Source organism: Alosa pseudoharengus, unplaced genomic scaffold (assembly GCF_046254945.1).
Source record: "Alosa pseudoharengus isolate Yale_2024_CS ecotype anadromous, Long Island Sound unplaced genomic scaffold, YU_APseudo_1.1 YU_APseudo_1.1_scf_8, whole genome shotgun sequence".
Classification (NCBI taxonomy): domain Eukaryota; kingdom Metazoa; phylum Chordata; class Actinopteri; order Clupeiformes; family Clupeidae; genus Alosa; species Alosa pseudoharengus.
Window position 1 is genome coordinate 33487318 of NW_027468870.1, and position 21109 is coordinate 33508426.

Sequence of the window (21109 nt, forward strand, 5' to 3'; positions counted from 1 at the left end):
CATCCTTTAATTATTCTAAATGCAGCTTACACACAGGCCTAACAAAAGCAGAAATCAGCTTATTTCAGTATTGCCATTGCAAATACTGAAGAAATTACTGGTGAATGAATATGGAATATGGATCCACATAGAGGCTAATTGCTAGCTAAGGACAGGGCATGAAGGCTAATGCAATACTATTAAGAGAAATCAGAAAAAGTGGGACTATTGTGTCTAAGCCTGTCATTTGTTGTTTCTACATAAAGAATTTGCTAATATTATATGAATTGACTGGAAGTGGGTTACACCAGTTAGCCTTTAGCTCCCTTGTAGCTACAGGCTAGCTATAAACTAGCTGGTGTAACCCACGTCCAGTGAATTATGCTAAGCTAGGCTAAAAGTGTCAGACTGGGTTATTGCATGCACAGAGAAGAGAAGGGTATGTATCCTCTTATCTAACTCTGGGGTAGACAGCCAATAAACCAATGTCCCAACAGCTGGCGTGTTTCTTTAACATTTATAAAAAAACAGCATATTTCTAACGCAGTAGTTCAGGCAACTAGTTAGCTCCAGTTAAGGTATGTGCACCCCAAGTATAACTGCACATCTATTTAACAGGCACATAGTAGTGCTGAGGGTATTTCTGTATCTGTGAGTTTGTGGCCCTCATTCTCACCAGAAACTCAATACGCTGCTCCTCAGTCTGCTCCTGGGGGTGGGTGGGGCTTGGACTCAACCGAGGTGTCACTCGTGTCCCCGGCTCCGCCTCCTCTGCAGGAGTCTCCTCCGGCGTGGGAGGGGCCTCATCTAAAGCTGGGGGCGGGGTCTCAGCCGCGGCCTAACATAGGAGGAAACATGTTACCACACTAAACATAATTATTTTACGCAAAAAGCAAGTTGTTGTTTTTTTTCTCTTCATAGTGCTTTGATTCTGTGTGATGTGTGTGTTCCTCCCGTTACCACACTCCACAAACCATCTCGGTACAGTCAAATAGGAGAGGAAATAACAAAACTATCAGATCAGTACCAGTGTCCCTCAGGGATATTTAAACACTGAGATACTAAGAGGCTAAGCATTTTGATATCCAAAATGAACCTTGGACCACAGCATAAAGGAACTCTTCTGGAGCACCCGGTCAATTCTACGTTTTAATATGGTGCAAACAGACTGCCGTTTCGACACAGAAGGTGTCTTCCTCAGAGTCAACAAAGGACAATGTATGAATGGCAACTTTAAGTAGTCCGCACTCATGTAATTGGCAGCCTCTTAATTGGTGGTGTTACCTTGGACCATTTGTGAGAAAAGCTAAGGTTCCAGTTACCGAGATTGAAAGGTTTCAGAAGCAAGGTTACATATGAAGGTAGAAGGACAACGGCATAGTTTACAACCCTGCCTTCTGTTTTACTGCGTATCCTGTATGAAAAGATAATTCTAGTCATCCATCAACAGGTAGTGGGAGATCATACGGTTTATATAATAATAAAAAACACAACCCCGAGCAGACGGCTGGCTATGACCTTGGTTAGCCGACAGGAGCGAATGCACTGGACACTGGACAAATGCATGACATTGCTGTCAGCTTCTCTCTCCTCAGCGGAGCTAAGAGTCGAGAATCAGCGGCTAATTTTAGACTGACACCTTTTAATGCTCTCGGCAGAACTGTGCCACTCCAGCCAAGGCCGTGACCAAGTAACAGGATCAAACGAGCGCCGCAGAGGATGAGGGGTGTGCCTTTAAGCTGGGCTGATAGCAACGTCAAACGCTCCACCCTCACAACATGACTGATCATTTTCTTCAGCGTAATTTAAGTGATATTTATTATAGTTTTTAAATAACTTAAAAGTTTGTATACATTTGTAAAAATAAATAATAATGGCAATGGACAGATCCCAAACATGTAACCCTGTTTGAGAAAAGTTATAACAGTGTGGGTGATATCCTCCTCATTTCTGAAAGACATAAAACAGAGATGGCTCTGAGATCTTTGGAGGAGTGTGCAAGCTGAAGTTACAGAAAAATACAACTCTTTAAAACAGGAAAGCCCATGTCAAGAGTGAGCATAGGAATTGTACTGTAGTAACAAAGACAAAGTTCAGAGCCCTGGAGTGGAATGAAAAAACTGGATGTTGATTGAGCTGTGTGACATCTGGATCATGCAAAAGAGTAGATTGGGCATGTATTCAGATAAATATGCACCATTTTAGAGCTTCAGGTGCACAACAAAAAAACTCAAGACATATGAACAGTTAAAGCACCTACTTTCCAAAGTTTGCACAAAAGGATTCATATCTGCACAGCAATTGTGCAGCATGGGGTTGCAGCACTGTGAGAGGTGCCTGCAGGTGTAGGGGCCCAAGTGGTGGTAGTCTACTTGATAAGGAACTGGGCAAGCATGAAGTAGCCAGAAACAGTTGTGGGTTCAATTCCTGGCTGCCACAGTTGTGCAAGGCACTTCACCCTTCACTCTTCCCAAGTTGCTCTGGGAAGTCTGGCCCTTGTAATAATTGACAAATGTAAGTCTCTTTGGATAAAATCTTCAGCCAAATGAATAAGTAAGTAAGTAAGTGTCGCTGTGTGAGACAGGTAGAGTGCAGTTCAGGGCTCAGTGTTGAGGTGATCACCTGCTGACCTCGTTTGACCTGCATCATTGACAACCACTCGAGTGGAACATCTCACCCGTGAGTCCCACAAAACCAACACGTCCACCCTTCTTTCCACACGTAGCAGCGCCTGTGGCACACTAAGCTTAACGGCTGAGGGCCGCTCCAGCTGAATTGTCTGAACTGAGCTGTATGAGCTTACAAAGTCAACCCCGTGGAAATCTGTGTAGGAAGGTAACATGCGTCCTGACAGTTTATTCATGAATATTTACGTTGAACTTTGAGAGCTGGTAATCTAATCAACAGGAGATTGTAACCCAGCACAGTGTGTAGGTCAGCCTCGCTGTAAAGTGAAGGGGAGAGATGGGAATTATATCGGCCTTTTCCCATGGGAAGCTGGATAATCCCAACCCCTTGATGTCACCATTCGTGAAGGACTCTAACCAATATTTCAGAGCTCCTAGAACGACGCTGAGTAATCTTAGGCTTTTCATAGCCAACAAACCAACCAGAACTAGAAGTGAGTTGATCGATTTCTATGTACTTATAATGTAGAACAATCCACACAGTTTCATGCTAACTAAAGAGCACCTTCTGTCATCCCCACTGTATTAAACACACTTCAAAAATACTGTAATGTAACACCAAGACAAATGTATAACCAGGCATGTAATGGCTAATAAGCACCTGGTGTTAGCTAACCCCCTAACACATTCTTGTTCTCCGGCTCCTCGGCGTGTTAACCAAGGTACACCCAGTCCTAGCCCATGCTTAGGAAGGCACACAGATCAGATGGGGCAGGCCCTAGGTGCCATAAGCACATTGCTGTAATCCCTGTGGACAACTGAAACGGGTAACTGGATCACTTCTTTTAAAAGCACCTTAATGGATTGGCCGGCGTGCTACGTTTTTCTTTTTTAATACATATCGATGCAGAGATATCCCACGGCACGTGGCCCAGTGGCCAGGCTGTCTTGAGCCATGCCACGGCACTTAAATTCCCACATCTGGGCACGGAAACCTCGGACTGTTACAAAACAGAGATTTCGTCAGTCGTCACTGGACTAGGCCTCTCCTCTCCTCTCCCGGTTCCAGCTGCTGCGTGGTGAAACAGGAGAGAGCTGGGATGTGCCGGGCACAGATTCACCCTCTCCTCTGATCCAGCAAATGGATGGACAGCAGAAATCTACTTGATGTAGAGTCTGCTGAGCAGTATGTGCACCACACAATGAGGAAAAACAACCGCGGGTGTGCACGGAAAGCTATAATCTGGCCGGCATCTTTTGGTGCAGCCTAAACTCGGAGCGGCTAGAGATAAGTTGGGATGGGAAAAACAACCGAGAAAGCCCTTGCTGTTTTGGGCGTTGCATGAGATTCTGGCACTGCCATGATCATGGGCACAGCATGCACGCAGCGTATATCTCTTAATGCCAACCGGGTGGCATGGCCCAGTCTGCACCCTATACACTCTACTTCTCATCCTTATCTCACAGATGTGCACAGGCAAATGCACACACGCACACAGAAAACACACAGACACATACGACAGGTGACCTACCCCTCTCCTGACACTTGTGGAAATGTGTAGGCCGTCCCCAGCTCCCTGTTGTCCAGAGCTGGGTGAGCACGAGAAGTCTTTGGTCCGGTTAGAGTCTTACCTACCATCCAGAACCCTCTCACCGCAACCACGGCAACACAGAGAGGATTACTGGACTGTACCATTCTGTTGTCAGAGGGGATTAGCATGTGTGTGCGCACACACACACACACAACATGGCCCCTTTCTGTGTGTGTGTGTGTGTGTGTGTGTGTGTGTGTGTGTGTGTGTGTGTGTGTGTGACAAATGACAGATTACCAGTACTGGCATTTCCATCTGAGCTTTAGAGCGAAGGGTGAGATTCACAGAAAAACTAACTGGTCAGTGAATTGGATGTGCTTGGAGTCTAGGCCCAAGCCATACAAAGGGCACTGCAATGTTGCATAATATGACAGGAGCACTTATTTTAGTAATGCTAATTTTAATACCTTATTTCATATACTGTTGATAGGACAAATGGCTTTTTAACATAAATTACATGGACATTTCTTATTCTGTTTTGGATTGGCTCATTTCACAAAATTGTGTGCTCAATTTACTAAATTGTGTGCATGTTTTACTAAAGCATGCCTGCATTTTAATTTATGTAAAATAAGGCACACAATGTAGTATAATTACCATATTATTTACTAAAATGAGTGCACATTCAAAAAAATAATAATATATATATATATATATTGCAATGACACCTCCCAGGCTCCGGACTAATGAATGAATTGCTGGAATTATTGTCCGTAATGAAAGTATTTAAAGACATCAAACAATTATGGCCCCTGAAAATGCTGGAATACTCCTTTAACAGAACAATGAAAACTGCAGTTCACTAAAAAGCTAGACAAAGTGCTTGTTAGTTAACATTAGTTCAGGACTTTTTCAAACCAAGTTAGTGAGCTAACTAGCGTCAGCTAGCACTGAAAGAAAAAAGGCTTCGCTGAGTTGTTGACCACAAGTGTTCATGTTGTTAATGCTCTGTATCAAACTGCAGTTGTTTTTGGAAAATGTAGCAGACTATAGCAGGGTTGTCTGTGACAAATGACAAATACAAATGCCACTGCACTCTCAGTGCCCATACCATCCTTGCACATGATTTTATCAGACTGAAATAAATTGTTTAGGATTGAGCTCAACAGTATTGGTGTGAGCTTTACAACTTCTTTATGTGGATGTGTATTTCTCCCCTTTAGCAGGATAATTATAAGGCAACGAGAATCCACTTTTACTTTTTTTAATCCACTATTTTTAGTGGATCTGTCATATTTATTAAGCATGCAAATTTCACTTCCTTCTTATGGCTCCAATCATGCATAGAACACTTGGATACTTTCTTGGGAGTCTCTACCTCCCTTCAGCATCACCACTTTGTCCTCTCTCTCATCTTCATTTCAATAACCTGTCTGATGACCCTTACACACAGTGATTATTATGTCCAGAAGGAGATCTTTACTTTAACCAATCATAGATGGGACCTGACTATGATCAGTGGCACCTCTGTAAAATCTAGGAATTTGTCCTTAATATCGTACTCAAACGCATACGGATTGAATATGCAATATATGTTTTTCAGTTTTCCAATTCTTTATTTTTTTTGTTAAAAGACAAGTAACCTACATAATTGCCTAATAGAAATATATTACAACATTAAAGTTCCTAATAAATGATGTTTGATGATGTTTTCCAAGCTGGAAGATTGCTTAAAATCTTCAATTTTCCTTTCTCAATGACGGACACAATAAAGACCCTAGAAAAACGCTTGCTAGAAAGACATTTCACACATATCTGTCTTGCTCTCCCTCTGTGTTTTCCTCCCTCTCCCTCACAGGCCCAAGTTCAAGACAGGGAATCAGCTCATTATGTCTTACTGCAGATTACTGGCAGTTTGTCCACCAGAAAGCCATTATATAACACCACAAAACAGCATCCATGTCAGTGTAAACATACTCTAAGCTCCCAAAAAACCCCACTGCACTAAATTCCATATTAACAAACACACATAATCCTGGCCTTAAGAGGGATCCACCCCTACTTCAGAAGAGTAAGTGAACCGGTCCATGTGTCCATAGCACCCACCCACCCACCCCCCCTCATCATCATGACATCTTGTCCAGTGCCAGGACTCTGCCACAACTCGATGGCTCGGATGAAGAACGCGAGAACAGCCAAGGGTCACTTAGGGATCAGTTTGTGTTTTGGTCCACTTTTCATGTTTGCATACAGCTTGTTTCTTTCCTGGCCTATAAATGCTGAGGTTTCTTGGGGAGCAGCCAAGGATGGTGAAAACAGAGGTCTGGTTGTCAGAAAACTTAGGTGCTTAGGCCACCAACGGCCAATCAAATTTCAGCAGTCAATATATGTCATTGTATACAGCTGATTCTCATGAAACTTCATAGGCTCATTTATAATAACAAGGAGAAAGATAGGGATGCTCCGATCAGTGTTTTTGGGGCCGATCACCGATTACCGATCACTGAAATCAGTATCTGCCGATACCAATTACGGATCACAGGATAGGCATAGAAAGAAAGTGCAGCACTCTACACTAACCTTTTTTCCAGGAGCACTTGCACTCAAGTTAGCAAATTTAGGAGCAAAGGTAAAAATGTAGGCACACAGCCCTGTACCAACTTACACATAATGTAACATTACACTACAGCCAAAAGTTAAACATGCCAGTGCACCACTTGCAAAGATTAAGAATGGCTGATAAACATTTACAGGAAATGATATTTAAAGAATATTTATGCCTACTTTATTTTTGGCCTTATTTTTATATTTATTTATAATTATATTTATACATTTATATATATTTATAATTACATGTATATATGTTTATATATATATATTTTATTTTAATAATATCATGCATTGTCATATTTGCATTTAGCCTGTATATCAAGTAGTCTACAAAATTGAATTCATTTGTGAATCCATCTGTGGCAAATGGTGATCTATCTAACTCTATACTGCAGGCCTACTATTACTAAAACAAACAGCCCATTTTCCCTTCCACAAAACCCAGCAGAGCCTAATCAAGAATATTTATCATAAATGACCCCATTTAACAGGTTCTTTAATTTATGGACTGAGAAATTTAGCGACTGAAAAACTTCAGGTAAAGTAACACAAAACTGCTGAAGTTGATGGGAGGTGTAGACCAGGTGTAGACTTTGGAGTTTTGGAAGTAGGCTGCAGGCAGGCAGCTGGTGGATAGGCTACATAACTGGCATGCATAAGGTAATGGTAAAGTAAAAGCAACGACCGAAATGCAGTGTTGAAACATGTGTTTGAAACGTATTAAATATGCAATGATCACCACTTGCAATTATATTAACCAGGCATTGATTTGCATGCTCATACTGGGCAACCTCCCCTAGGACAGTTTAAGGTAGGGGTTGGAGTAGAGGGAGGACTTAGTGGTGTGGATGTATGTGTGGGTGGTTACTGTAAGTCACCTTGTCGGTGATGTCGGTGGATTCAGGGGCTCCGGTGGGTGTGGCCTCAGGTGTGGCCTCACGTGCAGCGCTGACAGACAGCTGCCGCTGCAGCCTCAGCACCTCTTTCTGGGACTCGCGCAGCAGACGCTCAAAATCAGCCACCGCACAGGGACCCTGGACACCCTACAGACACACACACAACCAACCCACACTATGAACAATATACTCTCACACTCACAAAAAAAGATAATGTATTGCGTGTGTGTGTGCGTGCATGTGTGTGTCGGTGTGTGTGTGTGTCCTATGTACTTATGGGGTCCATAAAGATAAGACAGAATTTTCATTCTGTTTAAGATGCCGATAATATGTTAAAGTTATGAATCAATCCATTTCTGTAACTGGTGTGAAGGCTGTGACATGGCCTGAAATGCCCTACTGTCATTATAAGAACTGACTTTAGGGTGATCGTGTTTGCCATCTAGTGGACATTTTCAACACAGCTTACTATTAAACACCACTTTTAGTCCACCCATCCACATTTAGCCGATGATTTGGTGCTTAACCGGACAATCTGTTTGCTTTTAAATGTGTATGTAATCCTTAATTACCGTCAAAATGGAACATTTCCGTATTTGTATATGCCCTCATAAGACATGTAGAGTAGCTGGCTTGAACAATGTTAAAAACAGGATGGCAATAGAAGTTATTGCACTTGGTGTAATATTAGTCTTTTCCATGCATGAATTTCTGGCTGATATACTGAGATTTGGCTCCCAGCTCAGACTAACCAACAACATCAGAAGATTTTAAACTGAAAACAATCTTACTATCCCAAGAGGAAATGAAATCATTCACACCACCACCGCCCTGACCATTCGAGCTATGTAGGCTCCAGCTTCAGTGTAATGTTTAGATACTCCACTAGGGGGCAACGTAGGCATGAGTCAAGCAGAGCCATCTCTACGTACAGCTCTGAAGTAAGTATAAGTATAAGTATATATACTCTTTTGATCCCGTGAGGGAAATTTGGTCTCTGCATTTAAACCAATCCGTGAATTAGTGAAACACACACAGCACACAGTGAACACACAGTGAGGTGAAGCACACACTAATCCCAGCGCAGTGAGCTGCCTGCAACCACAGCTGCGCTCGGGGAGCAGTGAGGGGTTAGGTGCCTTACTCAAGGGCACTTCAGCGGTGGCCCACTGGTCAGGGCTCGATCCGGCAACCCTCCGGTTACAAGTCCAGAGTGCTAACCAGTGGCCCACGGCTGCCCCAAGTGTGGAAACTCCAGGGTGTTTTAGTGGGACCGTCAGAGCCTCTGTACCTTGCCCCCCTGTCCGATGCCAGTCTGCAGCTCCCGGCACTCCTGCTGCAGGGCGGCGATCTCCTTGTCCTTGGAGAGCAGCATGTCTGCGTGCTGGGCCAGGTCCCGTGCCCTCTGCCGTGCGAATGCCCTCTTGTATTGCTCCACTGCGCCGGCCTTCACTGGGAAAGGGCTGTTCACCTGCGGCACAGACAAGAGCAGGTAAAGGTGCAGTTTTGGGGTCATTAAAGATGGGCAGTGCTCCTTGCCAAAAACAACAATGGAAGTGCCCATTTCTTTCCTCAAGTCCCGACTGTCTAAAAAGCAGATCTTCTCTTGCGGTCAATGTTATGTATGACCAGCACTGCTGTACAGAAACTCTGGCTCTTCCTAAAGTTGAAGAGCCTTTGGATAGTGTAACTGTGAATGCCACGGCTTGTGTGTGCATGTGTGTGTGTGTGTGTATGTGTGTGTGTGTGTGCATGTGTGTGTGTGTGTGTGTGTGTGTGTGTGTGTGTATGTGTGTGTGTGTGTACATAAATGACTGCTGAGGTGGTCTACAAAACGACCCCCAGTTGCCGTGTGCTGAGCAGGTGCTGTGGGACACCTACCCGGCCAGCGCACATGGCCAACAGGGCAGCGACAGGTGGCTGTGCAGGTGGCCTTCTGGGTGAGGGTTCCTTAGCAACCCTCACTAGGGCAACAGGAGGGAGGGGCTGCCCTCCCACACAAAACTACTGACCGGAGGGTTTCATCACAATTAAAGCCCTCAGCACATGCTTCTTCATGGACACACACGCTGGTGTTTTGCATGATAAATATTTTAGGATTGGTTTGGCTCACATTTTTCAGACCCACGCATGATACCAATAACCAAAGGAGGAGGCTGGTTTCACAGTCTCATCCTGTCACAGTAACTTTCAGTTGAAACAAATGAGCCCCATTAAAACTGCCCTCGTTCTCATTACTAACACTTGCACTTCTCATGCATGGCGTATAGGGTTCCGCTCGAGAACATCACTGGGCCGACATGTGCGCAGGAAGCATGCCAACAGGGAGGAACATTTATTTAGGTTCTCGTAACTACCCATAATGACCCAATCTGCTGTTTGCCTGGGGTCTCACTGGGGAAACAAGGGAGCCCATTCATCTGGGCCTGAATCACCGCGATTAGTTCATTAGGCAGCACTGGAGACATCTGATCTGTGGTCCGGCTCTATGGGGAGCACTCAGGCAGCGCAGAGACAGGACAGAGCCAAGCAAACTTCCCATCCACACACCAAATAACAGCAAGAAAGACATACATAAGATCTGACAGCTTTTTCATCATGACGATGGGTTGTTGAGCCTGTTAATGATATTTGTATCTGACTGACAATGAAATATGTCTTACCAACTGGGAGAAGTAAAGAGCATATGTGCAACCTTGGTAAGATTAATCTCTGGTCGTCAGAAAACAATGGTGACATCATCTTCTGTTAAAAAATATGTTCCAAAGAACTTGAAAACAGATTATTATAAACCGATAATCTCTGAAATTATCACAGCAAAGGAGCTGGGGTGGGGGGCCTCGTTTATATTAACTCATTGAATGCCAAGCTGTTTTCGGAAGCTTTGTCCTAGAGTGAATCAATGATGATTTTTGTACAGCCACAGCATATTCTGTGTTATAGCTTTAAGCTCTCAGTGGGTGCAAACCGTGTATTTCTACACGCCTCTGTTCCTGAGAAATCCCAAGCTAAACAGTGGCTGTTTTTTTCTAGAAATGGAGATATAACGTCTTTCATGAAATATGAAGTGTTGCCTGTAAACTTTCCGGGAAGTGATCAGCGAGACCTGGCGAGACTGCCACCTAGTGATAGACCCACGAAAATGGCCTGGTTTTGAGTTGACGTGCATGAGTCACTGATTCGACCCAAAGCGGCAACCGAGTTATGATAAAATGTCCAGATAAAATGTCCAGCGTTTTCATGAGTTTTCGATCGTATTTCATTTCCATTCATCACAGAGTTCCCAAAATCACATATAAGGTGTGTTAGAGTGTGCAGTTTTGTAATTTAAAAAAAAAGCTAAAAACGTAATATTACGTTTTTGGCACTCAACGCATGGGAAGGAAACTCAATGAGTTAGACGTCGTCATCATCAGAAAGGAACCTATTATACAACTACACAGACAGTGTAATGTAAAATGCTTAAAGGGCAATTCACACCAGGAGCGATAACTATAAAGATAACTAACTATAACAATTAAAGTGTCCACACTGACCAAGATAAAGAAAGTCTCTCTTCGTGTTGATGAATGTGATGTCTACAATTTGATGGATTCTGATTGGCTGTCAGTTTTTATCATTCTCAAAATCGCTCTGAAAGTGATCCCCAACGTCATCATTCTTCAAGCCATTATCGTTATAATTCATGTGTGGATGGTGTCATTCATATTAGCTAGAGCAATGCTTTTTTGCCGTTATCGTTATCGTTCCTGGTGTGAATGTCCCTTTCCTCTTCCCATACTGTAGCATAAGAGCATTTGTGTACCACTTTAAGGTTGGCCTCTTGCAGCTTGCGTGCCCTGTCTTCCAGTCTTTTAGCAATGACCGCCAGCTCTGTGTTCTTCTTCCGCAATCTCTTCACCTTCTCCTCCGTCTCAGGGGAGCTGCTCTTCCTCTGCAGAAGAGAGGGGGGGGGGGGGGAGGTCAGTGGGGTCACTGGGGAAACAGCTGCTCTGATACTGTCCTTGCTAACAGCTTCCACTTCTGCCTTCTACCTGATGGTTTTTACCGCTGTGAGGGGTCGTGAGTTCAAGAGCTTTGGGATGCAGCCATCTTTGTTACAGAAAATCTATTTATGTTATCCATTTACATGCTGTGATGGTTAGTACAGGAGGAAGAATCATAATAAGATTAACATGTTGATGTCATTATGCTAATCATTCTGCAGATGAAAATTAAGTTAGACAGGATATTTGAATTTGACCATCAGAAAACAAATAATCAGACACATCTGTCTACGACCATGGACCACCATTAAATCCAAATTATATTTCTAAGAATCATATTTTTTCTTTTCTAAGAACTAAGACCCTTGAGTCACTTTTAAGTCAGTTGTCTGTAGAGTACTTGTCAAACTGTACTTTAAAGTACACTGTGCAGGTTGTGTCTTGACTTTCTGTATATTGCTGCTGTTAGTGAACGTTCATGCAGACAGTTCTCACCAGAAGGCTGTTCTCCTCTCTGAGTGTAGCACAGGTCTTCTCCATGTCATCCAGTGCCCGCAGCAACTCGGAGTTCTGCCGCACCAGGAAGCCATAGTCCATGCCATTCTGAGAAAGAGAAAAACAAACGACTCCATTATAAGTCCACCCTCAATATTGCCACAGACGGTGTACTGGTGAGTCCCGTGATCAAGCCGATTTCTTATCTCATAGCCAAGTTACACTGTATGATCAACTGTGACCCTTTGGGCTGCACCTCCACTTCACACCACTCGCAGGGCCATCTCCTACACCAATGGCTAAAGCTGTACAAACAAAAACACTGACCTTCATATAACACTATTATATTATATATTATATTGATAATCTGTGGTACAAGATTGACTCTCTCCTAACAGTACCCTACAGACCTTAGAGCTGCAAGCCTGATTGATCTGTGCCTCATTGTCATAATGAGGATGAGTTTCCCTGACACAGGACTCCAGAGAGGCATCCTCAGGTAGCCGGAGAAGCTCTTCTCTGCTGACACCCTCTGCCTGCTGTCTGCAGAACAGACAGCTCATCTAGAACTGCCCTGAATGCACATCCCTTGTGACAAATGGCACATCAGCTCTTTGAGACAAGACCTTGTTCAACAGTGCAGTCAATTTGATTAAGCGCAGACTTAAAAACATGTCAGGAAACAGACACAGAAAAGGAAACGTGGAGGCATAAGCAACGTAAAGAGTTACATTATGGTACACAATACCAAACAGCTACTGTGTAATGTAATAACATCATCTTGTTCGGAGAGATTTTCATCCTTTTTTCTCCCAATTAAACTAGCGCTGCCTAAAGCGTGAAGAGAGCGTATTGTGTGGGCGCTGGGCACCAACATAGACCTCCTGCATCTGCTTCCTCTTTTCATTTCCCCTCATTTTGAAGGACCCCCTGCCACCTCGTGAGCTGTCGGGTACAAGCGGAACATGCTCATAAGCAACAGAGGCTCAGACTGGGGCCAGCTGGATGGGCTGCGAGAGTGGCAGCTTTGGTGGCCACACGGCTTCTCGTGCCTCAGATCCTGGGGCAGCAGGGGAGGGACATGCCAATGCCAGCTGGAGAGAGATGCCATGCCGCCGTGCCCTTTGTGCCCTCCACTGGAGAGAGAGGGAGAGGGAGAGAGGGAGGGAGAGGAGGAGAGAAAAAGAGGGAGAAAGAGAGGTGTGTGTGTGTGTGTGTGTGTGTGGGGGGGTGGGGGGGGGGGGTGGACACCACACCTTCCTGGAAACAGCATTCAAACCTCAAACTTGGCAAGTCACAATGTGTTGTACGATAAACAGATGTACCCAGTCGGATGGGCAACCTAAAGCCAACCATAAAAGCAAAGACAGCAACATTGGTTACTATCACACGTGACTTGCTGCCATCACACATGGGCAATGATGAATCAATACACAACTGAGAGGATACAACGTGGCATTGACACCAGACAATGACATGAGGTAGTTTGGCTCTGGGCATTCGCTACGAGAGAAGCATTTAGTCGTTAACTACACAGAAGCCAGAATAGCACTCCAAAGCAATTTCAGTGGATTCGCTCGTTCAAGGACAACAAAAGAGAGAAATCGGTCACAACATTATAAGTCTGAGTGGAGAACTTGTTACCGGTTTCTGTGATAAGACTGAGGCACTAGAGAGGAGGCTGTGGAAGAGAGAAGAGGGTTGTAGGAGAGAAATGAAATGGGAAATACTGGACAGACAGGTATTCTGACGTAGCCATAATTAACCCAATAGAGGTTTAAAATCATTGATGTAAGCAATACCACAGTACATCTTGGAGGGTCCAGGCCGTTAAGCTCTAATGACGATCTGTTGGTCCAGATACAGCTGTGGCTTTTGTTAGTTGTCTGGCCAAGGAGGTTGATTAGAAACTCTCACCCGCTCTGAGTGTTTTATCAGTGCCAATCTGGTGCCAGTAATCCCAGCTGCCCCAGAGTGAAACTCAAGGATACCGATAGCAGACACAACCTCCGGACTGCCAACACAGACACAGATAAAACGTTTCAACTGTAGCCACCATCTGTGATGATACGTGGAAGACACACCGAGACACAAAAGAGGATACTTCCCAACCCAATCAAATCCCAACCCAGTCAAAACAAGCCAGAGGAAAAACAAATTCATCTCAGATGCAGACATTGCTTCTGTATAAAAATTTTTATGCATGCAATTTATATGAAGTCCTGCCACCCTTCATGGCTGTTTTTTGCAGCGCACATGGAACAGGACTCAAGTAAATGACACATATCTCAGGCCGTGTGCTGGTATATCTGTGCTCATTAATTGACAGGCTGATGCTAACTCAGCCGCTTTCACATGACTGATGACCCGGCTGGGGCAGCGCTGTTTGTTTCGGTGATCGATGTCTGCCTATTAACGGCTGGCATTGCAGTCTGGACCTTCCTGGTCACATGTGCGGCAATGAAGGCCACCTCATTTTCTAAAACGTGAAACACCATTAGCGCTGAAATGAGGGCAAAAGGGCTTCCCAGTTTGGAAAATGTCTGATCTGTGATAAGCACAAATGCAACACAGAAAAAAAAAAAGAAAAGTTCCCAACATCTAGGTAATTCTTCTGTTATCGGCATGATAGATAAAACATTATCTACTCCATGGAGGTAAACTATAATTCTACAATTACTATCTGAATCTGCAAGATGATCAAAGACTCCTCTAAGAATGACAAACAGAGGGTGATAAGAGAAGTAGGCCAGAAGCTCACTGCGTCAGACACCCCAGTACATCACAGGGATTGCAACTGACAGACCAGTAGGTCTCAGGAGTTGGGGTGTGGGGGAAGACATCAGTAAAGTCTGGTAAGAGAAATGCATTCATCACACAGTAATCCTCCTGAACGCTTTTCTCAGCAAACGCACTCCTGTTGGCAGCGTGGGATGGAAAAGAGACACGGGCACAGACAAGGTGTCCTTGAGTGCCCCTGGGATTCTGGGAAAACCCGTTTAAGCCATGCTGTCACTGCCGGCCACTCCAACACAGACAGGGACATATCGACCCCTCGGCTTCGCTCTGCCCTCCCACACCACACCCCTCCTCTCTGAACTCAATCACACCGAGTGAGCCCGGAGTGAGACCAGAAACCCCATTCCTCCTCATTCATTCCTAATTCATTCAGAGGAATGGGCATCCCAACATCTCCACACCACAGGATGGTTCTCTGAGAGCCCTGCTCCAGCTCCGCCTCCTGTCATTTGGCTGCTTGCTTAGGGCATAGAGGGCTCATGTGGTTGGTCTGCCACTCCAACACAGGGACACACATTAAAACTGGGCACTCTGGTGAAAGGGGAGCCTCTGGCTCAGGTAACGAACAGCCTCCTCCTCCCACCACACACACACACACACACACACACACACACACACACACACACACACACACACACACACACACACACACACACACACACACACACACACACACACACACACACACACACACACACACACACACACACACACACACACAAGCATTAGAGGATGTGTTAAACTGCTATGTGTACAGCAAGCAGGCAGGCAGACCACTGCTGGTTCACAACAGGACACCTCCAGGTCTTTCCCCCACCCCACCCCTCTTCACCAAGCATCCCACAGAAGTGCAGGTGTCTGGGACAGACTGAGAGTTTGGCTTGGGGGGGGGGGTGGTGCTGCTGACTGCTGACTGCCTCCCTTCCGCCTCTCCGTACGCTGTGCCAGCCGGCAATCAGGGGGAGGATGCAAACACATAATTGAGAGCTGCGTGGCCAACAAAAGCACACCCTGCCAGGGACGACAGTGGTTTCCATGGAAACACACTTTTCCAGAGGCTTTTCCAGAGCGGTAGTTAGCAAGAGACCTTTAACAAGGGCATTGACCATGGATGTTATTTAGTTGAAAAAAATGTGAACTGTTGGCTTGTTCTTTATTGATTGTAATTGAGCTGACAAAATATTTTAGATGCTGTATCTGAGTAAACGTAACAAGACAATTCAATGGGACAGAAAGAGCACAGAGCCTCACTGAATTTTACACAAGAGCAGAAAAATAACAAGCTAGAATTATTTAACGTGACGAGAATGTGCCAACAAACTGAATATTACAAAGCTGAATGAATTATTGAATTTATTTCATAAAAGATGAGAGAGAGAGAGAATGCCTTATTTGCCCCTGACTTTTTGGAAGATAATTAAAAGTTAATAAGGCTCAATGATCAGATCAGCTGATAAATTATGATCGCTATCCACAACAGTCTGACATATACTTATCTTATTAATAAATGAACACATTGCCTGCAATTTGTTGGTTTTAACGATTTAGGCTATGCTGTTAATAAAATCCTTCTTTAGACATGAATTGAACCTTGCAGTATGATGCCACCACCCAGCAAAAATAAAAGGAGTGAGTATGCAGGAGGGCGCCACTGTGAACACTTCAATGACAGGAGACAGGGATGTGCAATGTCAGGCACAGCGTGACACTCAGTGAGATCTGGGTCAATGAACTGTACGAGTGTGTGTGTGAGTGTGTGTGTGTGTGTGTGTGTGTGTGTGTGTGTGTGTGTGTGTGTTAGCAGCACATTGGGGTGCGCTGTTTGACATCTTACAGAATGACAAACAGAGAAAGGATGAGAGAAAGAGACTGACAACCTAATCTCAGGGGTACACACACACACAAAATGATGTGTATTCCCTGCATGGTGCACAATGTCTATCAAGCCAAAAGCTTTCCCCCTCAAAAGCACACCAAGCAGACCAGATGCGTATTAGGCAGGTCATGAAACAGGAAAGAAAGAAACAGGTCAGAGTAAAGCAAAGTGTTACACATGAAAGAGAGACATGTAGCCTGTCATGTGTACAGATATTAAAAACTCAACTGCTTTTGTGGTATTTAAAACTGCCATCAATGCTCTGACATGTGTGGGCCTCATAATTCTCAGAGGATTTTACACTCGGTCCTTAATGGTCAAATACAGGGGTTTTCTACATACATAACTGTTAGGCAAAATAAAAAAGATGGAGAAGTACCCGTCCCTTTTAAACTATAAAACCCACAACCCCAATACTTTGTGACTACAACCTACAGTATGCATTTCTAGAATGATTAACAATGTATGACTCCCTACACGAGCTGTTGTAAGATGGGGCATTGACACTGAGGACAGTAGAGTTTCATCATCGCCTTCTTTCTACTCCATTCCAGATCACATAAAGAAAAAAAAAACATATGTTTCCAGACGTAAAAGGAATGGTACATAGATAGTGGATTCAGGTTTTCAATTTTTAATCTCCCTGAATCTACTGAAGATTTGTTATGCTTCAAGGACATTCTTCTATTATAATTTAATAAGCTAAAACCACTAAACATCAGGATGTGTTGAATCTTGAATGAAACTTGACATGAATCCATATGTTGTTTTGCTTGACTAATGACAGCAGAACGCAGACATGATGAGATTGGTGCTCTAGTATTGCATCAGCCATGTGCAATGGGAAACGTCTCAACCACCACCGCACAATAACACACACAAATGGGCTCTTCCTTTGCAGAGAAAGCTGTGCAATGTGTTTGTAACGTCTCAACCATCACTGCACAATTGAAAAGGCTCAAAATATGAAGGAAGGGAAATTCATAGTGTAAAAATATATTCTGTTTATCCAAGGTCTGTCAGTTGTAAATAATGAGTGACTTAAGCCTGCACATGAATTCGGTCACCCTTGCTCTACTGCGTTCAAAACAGATTTGAATATGTTTTGCCGTGCAGGTAGTTGAATACAGCATCACGATCCCAAAGGTGCAACTTCAGCAAAAAAAAAAACTGGGTTATGGAAAACTATTCATGCTGTGACAAATAAATGTAGTCTCTCTACAACATGAACAACAATGGAAGCCAACAAAGAACGAGACGCGTACATGTAAAATCTCGGAGGGGCTACTGGGTACAAGACATTGATGAATAGCGTGTTCGCACGGAGGCACATGTGCACCTGACGCCCGTGTTGGGTTGGATTATGCTAAGGATCCATAGGGCTGAAACATTAATGCCGGCTCTGCTCCCCACAGGATTTGCCCCAAAACCCAAACATCAGCGCTTTCTTCATGTGGGCTGCCATGAGGGAGAAAACATGGGGGGATTGTCTTGTAATGGGAATGTCTGACAGTGAAAGAAAAAAACGAAAATAAAAGCCTTGTCTGAAAAGCCTCAATCTCCACTGAGATCCTCTGGAGCCCGTTTGCCAGAGAAAGACATGGTGTCCAGAGAGTGATGCTCTTATCTTTTGTCTCTGCGCTGCTCTTTTTTTCTCAACCAAATAGGATCTGAAAGGAACGAGCAGAACAGCAATGGTTTGGGGAAAGAAAAGCTAAGGTGCGGTACACTCTCACGAGCTGTACTGACCAGTATCCTTTCACAGGGGCATCTTGGGAAATCTCTTCAACTGGACAAAGGGCTGCTGGCCAACTTTACCCAGCAAACAAAAGCGGAAACAAACTCGGAATTTCTGGCTCAGTTATTAAGTAGGGCTGCCCTCCCACCACAGAAAACATGTCCTGTGAAAACCAGGCTCATGAACAGTGGAGAGGCGTGTTGTCAAACACATAACATGCAACCCCTTATAGTCCACAAACCCACATGTCTCCCTCACACATGGATTACAGAAGATATGGTGACTTACAATACTTTGGATGATGGATAATTTGGTGCATATTCTGGAATTCTTAAGATAGAACCCAGGGTGGATCATACACCTTTGTGTACATTTCTTAGAATATATTAAAATGCCAGTGGTGGGGAAAAACACCAGTGATATCTGACTGTTTGCTTTTTTTTTTTCGATTTTAGTCTCTGTTTCAGTCACAGCAACACCTCCATATGATGCACCGCCTCTTTAATTAAGCAGCCAGGGAGGAAGGAACAATGGCCCGGCAAAGGGACAGGAAATAATTGCATTCCATCGAACCAAGTTCCAATGGAGCACCACTGACTCATTAAGATGGTGACCCAAATCAAAGGGGCTCTCTGTGATTCCTGCATTCCTATTGAATCATTAGTTTCATAATGGGTGCTACTTGTGATGCTCTGTTGATATCAGGCCTGTTTGGGAAAAAACAGATAAGCCGAGAACTCAAACCCAGAATGCTGAATCGATCCTCTGTCCTATTTAGACCTCAGTGTAGCCGAGGGCTTAGAAGATTCAGCTTAGTTGCTCAGTAAAAACAAATAAATATACTCCACTGGTTGAGAATAAAAATTGACAGTGTACATGTTATTCTGCTTGTTTGATTTGTTACAATGTCCGAGCTGACTTTTCAACAAGGACATTTGTTGAATGTACACAGCTGTACGGCCCCTGATTCACTTGAGGTTTGCAAAAACAGGTGTTTCATCATCTGCCCAAATTACACCTGAAGAAAAAAAGGGGGTCCACATACGATCACAGGTAAGTTTGAAGTGTTACATAATTCTAGTTCAGAGTTGTTACTATTCAGGTAGTAACAGACTTCAAGAGTGCAAGTTTCTCAAATGAAGGCAGGTGGTGCTAATGTTAAACCACAGAGCAAAATACTTGCTTTCAGTCCACAAAAGTAGAGCTCAAACCTTTTCATCTTTTCAAAGTGGAGCTCAAACCTTTTCATCTCATTCATATATATATATATTTTTAGCAAACATGGATATTAAATGGTCTCAGGCCAATAGACAGTTCTCTTCAGTGATGAATGTTCTGCTAGTATATTCCACATCTTTGGAGCCTCATTACTGTTACTACTATTACTATTAAAGAGAGCTATGGTTCAGTTCTTTGCCTAACTTATTTGCCTATTTCAAGTCCTTCTCTATATACTACTCTTGTCCAGGAAATGATAGCTATTCATGGATCTCAGATGGTTAATTTGAAGTATAGTGAAAGATGGGTGAGGGTTTTGCTGGGGCCTAGATTAAAAAATGGTGCAAGTCATTAGATGACCACCATGGATCCATTAACCATGTGCAGGGACTGGAGATTAGAATTTTCACTAACAGGGTTGTTTTTTATAGTGTCAATTATGATGGATGGTTTTAATTTGACAGAGGGTGCGCCTGAATGAGAAAATAGGTGGTCTGTAAGTGCTAGATAAGTGAATGGGTAAAGCTATTCAGAGGCTATTCAGAGGCAGTCCATAAATGCATGAGACTCCTGTAGACAATGGATCCCACTTTGAATGCCTCAAGAACTAGATTTTCTCCCTCACCTAATCGAAATATTTCATTGTGATCTGAGATTGTTCCATTAAAAATCAGCCATTAGAGATTAAAAAGAACGCAAATTGAGAAAGTGGCTGTCTTGGTGAGAGAGGGGAAAAAAATAAAAACATGCCTCGGTGACATTCCTCTGAAGTCTTCCATTGTGATTCCGATCTGCATAACAATAAGATGCTGCTCGTGTTCTCAATCACGCCAGCTCTGCCCCCCACGCACAACATTCCTCCTGAGGAGAATAACCATTATTGCTTCCGCTCAATCTCGACCACCCGGCCTTGGCTACCCGGGATAACAGCAAATTTCATTTTTGCCATAAATTGGATCACGGTGTGAGGTCTTTGGAGCACTGGCAATGGCGATTGATGGCGTATCATGGCGAGCTAGATGTCTGGGAACGTAGCCTACAGCCACAGTATAGAAGATTCTCAATAAATAACCAGTGCCTTTAGGTTGATTCCTTTATCCCGAGATCAATTTAATACTTACGGATGAGCATCAGTAATTAAATTCTTTCAACCTTCAATATTACCCTTCAAGGCTTTCAAAGGCATTTATCTGTTTATTGTGTGATGTATGTCTGGTAAAAGCAACCGTCTTTGTCCCTAGCTGCCCTTCAAGCCCTTCTTTGCTACATTCTTGTTCTTGTTTTGTACCCTTATGCAGAGCTGCAAAAGTTAGCCAAGGATAAAATTGAATTTAGACCTTAAATATTCATTGT

At 43.7% G+C, this 21109-nt stretch overlaps 1 protein-coding gene across 1 annotated transcript in view; it reads right to left on the reverse strand.

Annotated features, from left to right (window-relative positions):
* tspoap1 (TSPO associated protein 1) overlaps nucleotides 1–21109 on the reverse strand; it is an 82319-nt gene that overhangs the window by 33414 nt on the left and 27796 nt on the right. The window contains exons 3-7 of the mRNA XM_076273590.1: nucleotides 12126–12233; nucleotides 11450–11578; nucleotides 8936–9115; nucleotides 7627–7791; nucleotides 656–817 (exon numbers count right to left, since the gene is read on the reverse strand). Coding sequence (XP_076129705.1) covers nucleotides 656–817; nucleotides 7627–7791; nucleotides 8936–9115; nucleotides 11450–11578; nucleotides 12126–12233 — 744 coding nt within the window. The remainder of the gene's footprint in view (nucleotides 1–655; nucleotides 818–7626; nucleotides 7792–8935; nucleotides 9116–11449; nucleotides 11579–12125; nucleotides 12234–21109) is intronic.